This window comes from Aotus nancymaae, unplaced genomic scaffold (genome assembly GCF_030222135.1).
Source record: "Aotus nancymaae isolate 86718 unplaced genomic scaffold, 86718_ANA_hifiasm-v0.15.2.pri h1tg000033l, whole genome shotgun sequence".
In the NCBI taxonomy this organism is placed as follows: Eukaryota; Metazoa; Chordata; class Mammalia; order Primates; family Aotidae; genus Aotus; species Aotus nancymaae.
In genome coordinates this window covers 17989485-18002937 of record NW_026988447.1, presented here as the reverse complement: position 1 = coordinate 18002937, position 13453 = coordinate 17989485, and the positions used below count along the sequence as shown (strand labels likewise).

The 13453-nt window shown below is 34.4% G+C and overlaps 1 protein-coding gene across 1 annotated transcript in view; it reads right to left on the bottom strand.

The window, feature by feature from the left end:
• The window catches only part of IQCM (IQ motif containing M), a 421233-nt gene that overhangs the window by 224905 nt on the left and 182875 nt on the right, over positions 1-13453 (bottom strand). Inside the window, 1 exon segment of the mRNA XM_064383724.1 lies at positions 2720-2918. Within this exon segment, the coding sequence (XP_064239794.1) occupies positions 2720-2918 (199 nt within the window).

Genomic DNA, 13453 nt, shown 5'->3' with positions numbered 1-13453 from the left:
GCAAAACAACTTTAACCACATCAACAAAGCAATCATCTAACAGACAAAGCATCATGCCAATGATGTAATAAAAAAGAAAATCAATGACCATAACAAATTTTATCACCAAATAAAAGTCAAAATCTACTTTATATTGGCTCTGATCCTTTAAAAGTACTTCTCATTCTTTTAATCTCAAATTCTCTCTCCACATAGAAATTTAGCATTTTTCTTAAAAATCAAATCATTCCTTTTCACTCTCATCTTTGGCCCATTATTTCTCCCTAAGCTTTCTAGATCCATTTCTGTCCCAGAGGTAATGAATGGTTTTACAATTCTTTCTGATATTAGAAAATGCTATAATTAAATTACATAGAATGTATCAAATGTGTGTAGACCGAACTTTAAGAATGTGTGTGGGGGGTGTGTGATATTCCTATGGTTCCATGATAAACTTCTATAATTATATTAATTCATCCACTCAATAGGTATTTGTTGAGTGTCTACTATATATAAAACACCATTCTAGGCATTTAAATACAGAAACAAACAAGACAGACAGATACTTGTCTTCATGGTGTTTGCAATCTAATACAGAAACAAACAAGACAGACAGATACTTGTCTTCACAGAGTTTGCAATCTATTTAGCCAAACTATAAAGTATATGTATATAACAAGGAGATAAACAAGAAAAAATAATAGATCATACACGCATACAGTTAAAATGATAGAGTATATATTATGTGTTAAGATTGTGGTACTATGAACAGAAAAATAAAGAGTATATACTTCCAAATAAGTCATATAAACCATACTGTTCATGTCAAACATGTAAACAGATGATAATAATGTAAAGAACTGGACACAATAATGACAAGAAAAGATGGAGAGATCAGCTTTGCTTGATGGACCAGACACAGGGTAAGTGAATATAGTTTAGGAAGATCTTGAAAGATTAATTGGAGTTTATCAGAAGATAAGGAAGGTAGAGAAGAGAACAGCATGAAAACATAAGATAACAGGAAACAATCAAGATTTGCAGTTTGCTAAAACATAGAGAATGTATCAGGGATATCATATGATGAAGCTGGACAAAAGGCGAGAGCCAAAACAGAGAGGTCATGTGTACTATATTAGAGAGTTCCTACTATATCCTGTAAACAACATAGATCCGTAAAAAGATTTTAAGAAGTGGAATAAGGTAATGAGTAGAATTTTTCAAATATGGCACATGGCAAATGGATTTGATGGAAGTAGGTTTATAGGTATGGAGATCAATTAGGAAACTATTGCATTTATCCACATAAGGGTAAATGAATGGCAACTCTGGCAAGAAGCACAAAGAACAGCAATTCAACAAATGTCATGAAAGTGGAACCAATTGAATGTGGGAGTGAAAAAGTTGAAAGAATCTAAGAGACATCCAGGTTTATGGCTTGAATGATGAATGGTAGAACAGTTTATCGATATAGGTAGTTACAAAAGAGAAAGGACTTGTGGAGTAAGAAAATGAGTTCATTTCTCATTTTGGAGAAATTCAAGTCTAATTTAATCATGGCTCTTTCAATATCTTAGACAGATATGGGTTGGAAATCTAGTTCTGTCACTTAGCCGCTGTTTGACTTTGGGCAAATAATTTGCTTCAGTTTCTTCAGCAAAAAAATAGATATAGCAGCCACCTTACAAAATTACAGGATTAAGTATATGGAGTGTTTGCCTTTTGCCAAAGTTTTACATGGATTATCATGTTTAATCATCAGAACTACATATGTGATTCATATTCATATTAATTTACACATGTTAGTACATATATAAATTTATACCCAGAGATAGGCATATGGAATAACTCTAACAGTATCACCACATTGTCAGAGAAATGTGTTCAGGATGCCCACTGCAAGTCTATTCTAGAGGCTTTTCTCAGAAGATCAAGGAAATGGAGTGGGTACTACTAATCTATTTTATTTATAGTTGATTACTCACATTTTATATTAGTAGTAAAACTTTAGCCCTCAAGAGGACATTTTAGATTCTCTCAGGTTTTCCAAGATAGACCCATTTAGGTTCATCTGCATTTGCCCAGACAAAATGGGTCTGGCATTAGATATTTTAAAAATCAGGATTTCAATCTATGAAAGTTGACCAGGTAGATATTTGTATGTGTGTGTAATTCTTTTGAAATTGGACAATTATGCACTGCAAGAGTACTCAGGAGTGTGGGAAGTGAAGGAAAGTTGCTCTAGACAGAAAATGAACAGATAGCAAAGAAGAAACAATTTTAGTATAAAGTTATTTCAAAATATACTGGTTTAAGAATAGGTGGTCCCAGAATTCCTGAGTTAAGAATAAGTGAGGCCTTTTGTTCAGAGTCACCAACTTTGCACAGTCTAAATCTGTCATCATAGCAGATTATGCATCACATTTTCTTAAAGTATGCATACGAAAAATTAGCTGGGTGTAGTGGTGGACACCTGTAATCCCAGCTACTCTGGAGGCTGAGGCAGGATAATTGTTTGAACCTAGGAGGCAGAGGTTGCAGTGAGCCAAGATCACTCCATTGCACTCCAGCCTGGGCAACAAGAGCGAAACTCCATCTCAAAAAAAAAAAAAAAGTATGTACACAGAATTTTACTTAGAAAAATCACAGGTATATTGACCAGGTGACTATTCAAAATTTTACTTAATTGAATCTACACAAAAAATTTTAAACACATGATAATATCTGATACATATCTTACCTTGGTCATTATTCTTTGTAATCTTTTGCGTTCAAGCCACCCCCTGACATGTGCCTGCATGATGGTGATCATTCTAATCAATTTTCTGGTAATCATGAATTTTTTTCTTCCTCGGAACACTTGGAAGATTTCTATGTGTGGTCCAATTCTTTTAACTTTACTATCAAGTTTATCAGTTTTACTTGGAGTACCTTTTATCCTAAAAATAAAACATAATTTCTTATTATAGAAAATATGAAAAACTAACACTTCTGCGAACAGTTTTAAATTCTTTCAATGATGAATACATTGAAATAAGAAATATATTGCAACTTGTACATAGAATTCAATATATGATATCACCAGGACATGTCAATAAGGTTCTCCAAAGAAGGTTGAATATGCCAAGATCAATATTACATGGATGAAATTAATCTTCTAAAGAAAAAAAAATCCCAAACAAAGTGAATTTGTCAGTGTATCTACAACTCTTCAAATTAGAATGTTTTCATATGACAGGGCAGGTTAGTTCAAATAATTTTCCTGTCCCAGAAGCTATTTTAAACTATAGAATATTTTAAATTATTTATTATTTGGCACTGATACTCTGTTAACCAAACACCATCTGAACAGTAACTTTGATCCAAATGCTTTGAATTAAGAAGCTCTGTACTATGATGGTAGGATCATGGCCTATAGGATCAGCAGACGGGAAGGGTTATACTGCAAACCATGGCCAGTCTGCAATACTGTTGTTATAGGTGACTGTGGTGGTTAATAATGAGTGTCAACTTGACTGGATTGAAGGAACAAAGTATTGATCCTGGGTGTGTCTATGAGGGGGTTGCCAAAGGAGATTAATATTTGAGTCAGTGGAATGGGAAAGGCAGACCCACCCTTAATCTGGGTGGGCACCATCTAATCAGCTGCCAGCATGGCTAGAATATAAGCAAGCAGAAAAATGTGGAAAGAGAGATTGGCCTAGCCTCCAAGTCTACATCTTTCTCCCATGCTGGATGCCTCCTCAAACATCGGACTCCAAGTCCTTCAGTTTTGGAACTCTGACTGGCTCTCCTTGCTCTTCAGCCTGTAGACGGCCTAGTATGGGACCTCCCTGTGATCTTGTGAGTTAATACTTAATAAACTCCCATATATATATAAAAAACATTATATATACATAAAACATATATATGTATGGGAGTTTATTAAGTATTAACTTGATTAGTTCTGTTATTAAGAACTAATTCTTATTATTAGTTTTGTCATATTTATTAAGTATTAACTTATTAGTTTTATATGTACATAAAACATATATATATATATGGAAGTTTATTAAGTATTAACTTGATTAACATTAGCTCTGTCCCTCTAGAGAATCCCTAGTACAGTGACCCTAGCAGCTATTAACATTTGAGAAACTGAAGATTTCTATCATTAGATATCTGTAATCTTGGTAACCTTGTGTCAGATATAGATATGTAGATATAAATATATAGAGATATAGATATAAATATAACTATATATATCTATATATATCTCTCTCTCTATATATATATATACACACCTGTTATGTTTTATATATGATAGCCAGTTTTTTCAAAGTCTTCCAAAGTCTAGTTCCCTTGTAATTCTTGACATATAAAAATGCTTTCTTCTTCTTAATGTTTTTATTTCTGTCTCTCTCACAAATGGAGTTCCACTGACTGAGATGCCCAGGTCAATTCACCCACCAGGGCTGAGTCTGAATCCCAGACCCCAGTTTCTTGACTCTCAGAGTGAATCACTGACTCATGCTAACTTGGTTTTTGCATTATTTTCTTAGTCTCTTTTATTGAATTTTTGTGTTGATTCTTAAACAAGTTTTGTTCTGTTTTGTACATGGCAATTATTTTTCTTCTCTTGGTTAACTAAAACGTTGAGTATGATTTTGATCCAGCCATGAAGTCTCTGTTGGGTGGTAGAGGGCAGGTAATCTCAGTTCTGTCTTTTTGTATTTGTCTTTCTGTAGTTTTTTCTTGAAGCTTCTGCTATCTCCTGATATTCTGTATATTGTAGGTCATTTGAACACTAGCATAACACCATTTTTGAACACAAGTTTGAATATTATTCAAGAGAAAATTTTGCACCCACTAGAATGGAGATCAGCCCCAGATTAAGAATTTTTCATAAGAAGAATTTGTTGGAGATCTTTTTGACTTCCTGACCTTCCTACTCCCAAGTAGCTGCAATGAACCAGTGAGATTCACTGAAGCACAGAAGATTGTGCTCTATATTTATTATTGACCTATATCTAAATGTGTATAACCGAGGCTGCTAATTATCTTAGTGTCTATGTGTGTACATGGGAAAAAAAAGTCCTTTCCTCTTTGCAAAAGGAAATAAATTTTGGCCTTGTACAATATTCTTGTAACTGTAGCTCTTTTGTATCAGTGGCTGATTTATTTTCTCATTGTCTCTCTCTTTCTTTCATTCTCTCAAAAATTTTTACAAATTACTGAGTCAATATATATCGTTTTGTACACTGAGGGGTAGATATCTTATTAAACAAAGCTGCCAGAAAAGCAGAAGAACAGGAAACAAAGTTTCGTGTTTGTTTGTTTAAATTAAGACTGATTTTGAATAGCTTAAAAAAGAGGTAGCTGTGCCTTCTAAGAGGATTTTTGCTTGGTTAATATAATAAATTTTAGGAATGGGCATTGATATATGAGATGAAGTGGGAATGCAGGTGAAATGGTAATGATTACTTCTGGCTTGTTCATAGCATCAAGAACTACCGTGAAATCTAAGAGATTCTGAGTTGACATCTTTTTCTCATTTCTCTCAGAAGAAATAAGAGGTCTGTTATATAAATAGTTAAATACCTAAGCCAAAAAGTGAGGGAAGGTTTCATGTTCTAACAAGATGTAAATAACAAAAGAATATGTGTGGTGGTTTGGTGATATGTAATATGTACTGTTGAAGTGACAGCTCTAGGTCATTAGAGTCTTCTGGTCTCCTAAGTTGTCTTGAAAGTCACAGAGTTTTGAATCCTCTACTGAAAAGAGTGTGTGTGTGTGTGTCTCTCTGTGTGTGTGTATGTGTGTGTACATGGATATGTGTGTAAGAGAGAGAAAGAGAATTAAAAGTTACTTATTTGGGGTAAAAGCTGTAGTTAATATGAATGATCAGAACTATGTTAAAAATATAAAGAAATGCAAGCATGTTTACAAAGTGATGAATGTTATTTTTCTGGTTTTTATAACAATTAAAAAGAAAAGAATTTTATCTTACGTCTGAAACAGATGAACTTTGATCAATATTATATCTCTAGATAATTGAAATGTTAAAGACAAATGGAAAAATTATAGAAATGAACAATTTATAGAAGTCTTGATGAAAAACAAATTGTATTTACAAATAATGGGTTTGAAAAGAAGCCAATACACTAAATTTTGACAATGGTAAATTTTGATGAGCTTAATCCTAAAACAGAGAAATGCTTGTGAATCCTTAACTATAAAATATTATATAGGTGGTATATTTAAAACATAAAATTAGAATATGATTGATACCATTTTTGTTACACTGACAAACTGATTTTTGATTACATAGTCTGCTCTTAATTTGACAGAGAAAAGACCATTCTGTGACTTCAATATATTTTGTCTACGTATCAAAAAGTTCCTTTTATCACATAAATATTCCTTTTTTCATGCTTGTGAATCAAATCTCAAAATGTAAAAAGAAGTGACTAATCAAGGAAAAATTTGACTTAAGTTAAATATATAACAACTAAAATATTAATAAAGCCAAGTGCAGTGGCTCCAAACCTGTTATCTCAGCATTTTAGGAGCCTGAAGCAGGTGGATCATTTGAATCCAGGAGTTCAAGAACAGCCTGAGCAACAAGCTGAAACCCTTTCTCTACAAAAACAGCTATGAAAAATTAGCCAGGCATGGTGGCATATGCTACCATGGGAGGCTGACATGGGAGGATTGCCTGAGCCCAGGAAGTTGAGGCTGCAGTATGCCATGATTGTGCCACTACACTCCAGCCTAGGAGACAGAGTAAGACCCCATCTCAAAATACACAGATACATACATATTTTTACATTAACATAAACATATTAGAAGCACAGTGTGGTAAATTGATGGCCAATTAATGCCTCCTTAAATCCATATCTTCACAATGTGACTTTGCAGCTCTACTCAACAAGAGGTGGAGTCTATTCAACCACTCTAGGACTATGAGCTGGTCTTGTGAATTGTTCTGGCCAATAGAATCCGATGAAAGTGATAACGTGCCAGTTCTAAGTCTGTGTTTCAAGAGATTTTACACAGTTTCATTCTTTCAGAACCCTCATCTACATGACAACAAGCTAGCAAACCTCTGAAGGATGAGAAGCCACATGGGGAAGAGAGAAGTTGTACCCACTGGAGTGAGCCCAAGTCTGTATCAGATCATCATTATTGTTGCACAAGAAATAATAAATAGCTGTTGTTTTAAGCCACTAAGTTTTGTGATGCCATTGTGGCAATAGGTAACTGATGCACATATTTAGGTTTATACTCAAAGACTAACACAATAACTGTCAAATTGATTTTTTCAAAGATTTTATTTCAGAAGTAAATTATCTGTCAAGTAGTGACATTAGGGATGAAATTTTTAAAACCTTGAAGTTTGTCAGTGTCCTTGTGGTCAATATGTTCTTATTTCAAGGTGATCAATGACTAAATCCATAAAGAAAAAATAGGGATGTCCTCAGTAGATGACTCCATTCCCCTCCACTCTGATACTGTTGGTTATTACAGCAAATTTATGCTAAACATATATTATACAATTCAATCATATCATCGGCAGGTAGTTTCTGCCCAAAGCAGCTGCTACAAGTTACAGGTTACAAGTTTCATCTTCTGAAAGAAACATCCAAAGAATGGTAGCCTTATGAACAATGCATTTTCTTAGCAATTTATAGGAGAAGAAAAAGACTTACAGGTACATGTTTCTCAGTTTAAACTGATATCATAACCATGAACCTGTTAGATCAAGCAAAAGAACTGATTAAGGATTTCAGGACTCTTTTTCATCTATGGTAGTCTGCTTAAACCAAGATCAGCAGATTAAGAATTAATTATCTAGGATTAAACATGCTGATTGTATTATGTTCTATATTTATTTTCTAATAAAATATGAGAGAGCTTTTTCTTTGAATCTATTTATAAACTTCAAATTGTTTGCCTTTACTAGCACAAACTAGAATGAAATAGCCTTTAAATGGCATATAAATGGTTTCAACTAACCCCTCAGAACTTGAGGAAAAAAATATTCTAAAGAAAATATTCATATATATATAATAAGTTAATAAATCATCATGAAGAAGTTTATAGAAATTAAGAACACGTGTTAATTTATTTTATCTTTAGAACAACATAGAACAAAAGCTACATATATATAACATGTCTTTACTGAGTTCATTATAGAAGTATCTATTTACAAAGTTTTAATAAGAATTGATATTTTTGGTAGCTTGAAAATATCAATTCTTATTAAAACTTTTGACCTTCTTCACAGAGCTGGGAAAAAAACACCTTAAACTTCATATGGAACCAAAAGAGAGCCCACATAGCCAAGTCAATTCTAAGCAAAAAGAACAAAGCTGGAGGCATCACGCTACCTGACTTCAAACTACACAACAAGGCTACAGTAATCAAAACAGCATGGTACTGGTACCAAAACAGAGATATAGACCAATGGAACAGAACAGAGGCCTCAGAGGCAATGCCACACACCTACAACCATCTGATCTTTGACAAACATGATAAAAACAAGCAATAGGGAAAGGATTCCCTGTTTAATAAATGGTGTTGAGAAAACTGGCTAGCCATGTGCAGAAAGCAGAAACTGGACCCCTTCCTGACACCTTACACTAAAATTAACTCCAGATGCATTAAAGACTTAAACATAAGACCTAACACTACAAAAACCCTAGAAGAAAATCTAGGTAAAACCATTCAGGACATAGGCGTAGGCAAGGACTTCATGACCAAAACACCAAAAGCATTGGCAACAAAAGTCAAAATAGACAAATGGGACCTAATTAAACCCCAGAGGTTCTGCACAGCTAAAGAAACAATCATTAGAGTGAATCAGCAATCAACAGAATGAGAAAAAATTTTTGCAATCTACCCATCTGACAAAGGGCTAATATCCAGAATCTACAAAGAACTAAAACAGATTTACAAGAAAAAAACAAACAACTCCATTCAAAAGTGGGCAAAGGATATGAACAGATACTTTACAAAAGAAGACATATATGAGGCCAACAAACATATGAAAAAATGCTCATGATCACTGGTCATTAGAGAAATGCAAATCAAAACTACATTGAGATACCATCTCATGCCAGTTAGAATGGCGATCATTAAAAAGTCTGGAGACAACAGATGTTGGAGAGGATGTGGAGAAATAGGAACACTTTTACACTTTTACACTTTTGGTGGGAGTGTCAATTAGTTCAACCATTGTGGAAGACAGTGTGGTGATTCCTCAAGGACCTAGACATAGAAATTCCATTTGACCCAGCAATCCCATTACTGGGTATATATCCAAAGGATTATAAATCGTTCTATTATAAGGACACATGCACACAAATGTTCATTGTGGCACTGTTTACAATAGCAAAGACTTGGAACCAACCCAAATGCCCATCAATGGTAGACTGGACAGGGAAAATGTGGCACATATACACCATGGAATATGATGCAGCCATCAAAAACGATGAGTTCGTGTCCTTTGTAGGGACATGGATGAACCTGGAAACCATCATTCTCAGCAAACTGACACAAGAACAGAATCAAACGCCGCATGCTCTCACTCATAGGCAGGTGTTGAACAATGAGAGCACATGGACACAAAGAGGGGAGCATCACACACTGGGGTTTGTTGGGGGGAACTAGGGGAGGGACAGTGAGGTGTGGGGACTTGGGGAGGGATAACATGGGGAGAAATGCCAGATACAGGTGATTGGGGGAAAGGCAGCAAACCACATTGCCATGTATGTACCTATGCAACAATCTTGCATGTTCTTCACATGTACCCCAAAACCTAAAACACAATAAAATATATATTTTAAAAAAAGAATTGATATTTTTTAACTACCATAATATAATTGAAAAATCAAGTTTGTAATCCATTTTCCATGTGCAGTATATCACATTTAAAGGCAAGTCAGGTATGGTGGCTCCTATTAAGGAACGTGGATTTAATCCTTATGTGAAAATGATGCCCACTAGGTCCTCCTAAAAATCCAACCTGCTATTTTCTATATTGGTTATGGGATTGCCACCCAATGGAATGATACAGGAAAACACATACTGGGAAATTCAAGAATATTAAAAAGAGAAATTTGGTACTTTTACCATTATATACAATGTAGGTAAAACCAGGAAGAAGAAAATTGGATGATTCCTAACCTCAATGAAAAAACTGACATAGGCAATAAAAATTCTGCTACATAAAATCATTTTGAAAGAATATAATATGACACTAGGGGATTTATCAGTCTTCTAGACAGAAGTTGCTGATATGTTAGTATCATATGATTCTAGTTTTGCTAATGATACAATACAAATATCTACATTTTAATCCATTCCTTATTCCACATTTATTAATGAAACTGACTCAGTAAAACACCAAGTTAATGATATTGAATCAAAAGTTGCTAAAACATGGACAAAACATTCAAATACAGATTTCTCAAAAGGAGACATACAAATACCCAAAATGTATATGAAAAAATGCTCAATATCACTAATCATCAGAGAAATACAAATTAACCACAATGAGTTATCATCTCACACATGTAAGAATTGATCATGAGAAAGTGAAAAAACAGCAAGTATTGGAGAGGACACAGAGAAAAGGGAACCCCTGCATACCGTTGGTGGGAATGTCAATTAGTACCACCTTATGGAAAATAGTACAGAGGTTTCTCAAAAAATTAAAAAATAGAATACTATTTAATTCAGCTATCCCAAACCTGGGTACATATCCAAAGGAAATAAAATCAGTTTGTCAGAGATATTTGCACTACCATGTTCACTGCACCATTCAAGATATGGAATCAACCTAAGTGTTTGTCAACATATGAATGAAAAAAGAAGATACAGTATATATGCACAATGGAATACTACTCAGCCATAAAAAGAAGGAAATTCTGTCATTTGTGACAACATGGATAAACCTGGAGGACATCATGCTAAGTGAAATAAGCCAGGTACAGAAAGGCAAATACTGCATGACCTCACTCATATGTGGAATCTAAAATGTTGATCTCATAGAAGTAGAGAGTAAAATAGTGGCAAAAAGAGCTGGAGCATCTTGGAGCAGGTGTTGTGGAGATGTTGGCCAAAGGATATAAAATTGTATTTACATAGGCAGAATAAGTCCAAGAGATCTATCGCACGACATGGTGACTATAGTTAAACAATATATTGTATTCTTGGAAAATGTTAAGAGAGTGGACATAAACTGTTTTCATCATAAAAATGATAACTATTTAAAGGAATGCACATGTTAATTAGCTCAATTTAGTCATTCCACAATGTATATATACATCAAAACATCATGTTGTACAACAAAAAATAGCTACAATTTTTTCTGTAAAGAAAAATAAACAGGCCAGGCGCTGTGGCTCATGCCTGTAATCCCAGTACTTTGGGAAGTGGAGGTGGGCGGATCACGAGGTCGAGATCAAGACCATCCTGGCCAACATGATGAAACACCGTCTCTACTAAAAAAATACAAAAATTAGCTGGGCGTGGTGGCACACGCCTGTAGTCCCAGCTACTCGGGAGGCTGAGGCAGGAGAATTGCTTGAACCTGGGAGTGAGAAATTAATCTAGGTAACCTAGTTAGACCCTGGCTCAAAAAAAATCAAAATTAAAAAAAAATAGTTTTGTTGGATAAATATTATTATTCTGATGTCATAAATGAGATGAAGTTATAAGTAGTACAGCCAGAATTCAAAGTCCTCTTCATCCTGTGTGTGATGAAATCAAAGGAGGACAAAATTAATTCATGACAACAGAAATGTTGGTATTGACCGAACCTTTGGATACTCAATTCTCAATAATTAGGATGACTTGAGTAACTGGCTTTAGGATTTTGTGCATTTGTTTGTTTCAGGAGTATTGAAAAGATACAGTCATATCACAATTACAGAGTCTATTACACAAATGTTCAATTTTATGCCACAGACTTTATGTTCATTCTTTACACAAGAATGAGTAGTAGATGAGATGTGGGAAATGTATTGTGACTGTCAGAGATACGGAGACTAAGTGGCCTCCTCTGAGTTAGAGAATCATAGAAATTATTCTTTGCTTACCCTCCAAATGTAATTTTTAGATTTATCTTTCTTTACCATGTCTTAATGCAGTTTTGATATAGAGCAAATTATCTTTTTTACAGACATTTATAGCCACTAAAGAGTCTCCATAAAACTCTTAGAAAATTCTCATGAAAAAAAAAAGTGAGTCATTAAAGGCAAGATACAAAACAAGTTTTCATCATAGAAGAGACTGCTCCACTTACTCTCATGCCACTTCCTACTAATGACACTCTAAGAATGAGAGAAAAAACAGAGCTGACTGGCTGCCTCTGACTTTTTTCATTTGAAGTTTGACAAATCTATGTTCAAAGCTTCAAATCAAATAGTTTTCAGAGAGAGAAGAAATCATTATGCATGACTACATGTGAGAAAAGATACAATAAGTTAATTAGTAAGTTAATCATGTCCGAACATTACACCCTGAGCTTGGCAAACATTTGAACAGGGAATTTCCTTTCAACTGCTAATGCTTATACGATAATATATATTAAACACTAAATCAGTTTTAGAGTTTGGTTCAGATATTGCTACTAATTAGTTTTGGCTGATATTGAAGTATTTTGTATGCTCCATTTATAAAAGCACTGTTTCCCATCTGTTCATAGGTTGAAAGTGATTAAGGATACTTACTTTGGCTGTTGTAAAAGCCAAATACTTTTTAAGCTGCAAATATGTGACAAAACCAGATCAGGTTGCCAAGTTCAGAAATACATTAAAAGAGATCTGTGATGCCTCCCTCCCCCAATTCCTCTTCCAACATGCATTATCGAAAAGTAAATATCACCACTTTCCTGATTAGATTAGCATGCCTGTTTTGCCCAAAAGCTTTGCAATTTAGTTATAATTTACACAATTTACTCTGATTTGGATCTTCTGCTACCAAGCTGTGTCGAGGGCTTTCGTTTCCTGTATGTGCAGCCTTGAAGTAGAAACATGTGATACTCTTGTGCCTTCAATGTGGGATTTGAAAGTAACTTGGGTAATGAGTGAGACAAGTTTGTGGCCTACTTTAATCCCCTAAGTAATTTCTATTAACTTAGAAAACAATGCATTAAATTCAACATGGGTGACGTAGATTTTTAAGGGGAGGGATGTAATACATGCTCATGAAATTCATATTTTGTCTCATTATTATTTTACTATTCCATTTCCAAATGTTCCCAGGGTTTTAGTACTTCATGCTAGTAAAACATGTTCACTTCAAAAGTCAGAGCAGCATTCCTGGGACTTTCTAAAATAAGATGCACTCCTCCTGAAGTGGAAGATAATGTCACTTTCATTCAGGAAAAGTTTAAAATAGTTTACCTAAAGGAGATGTAATTCTTGGGTGCTTTCTGCTCTCTTTTCACACCCCTATCATTCCTCAAAATGCTACTCCATGCCAA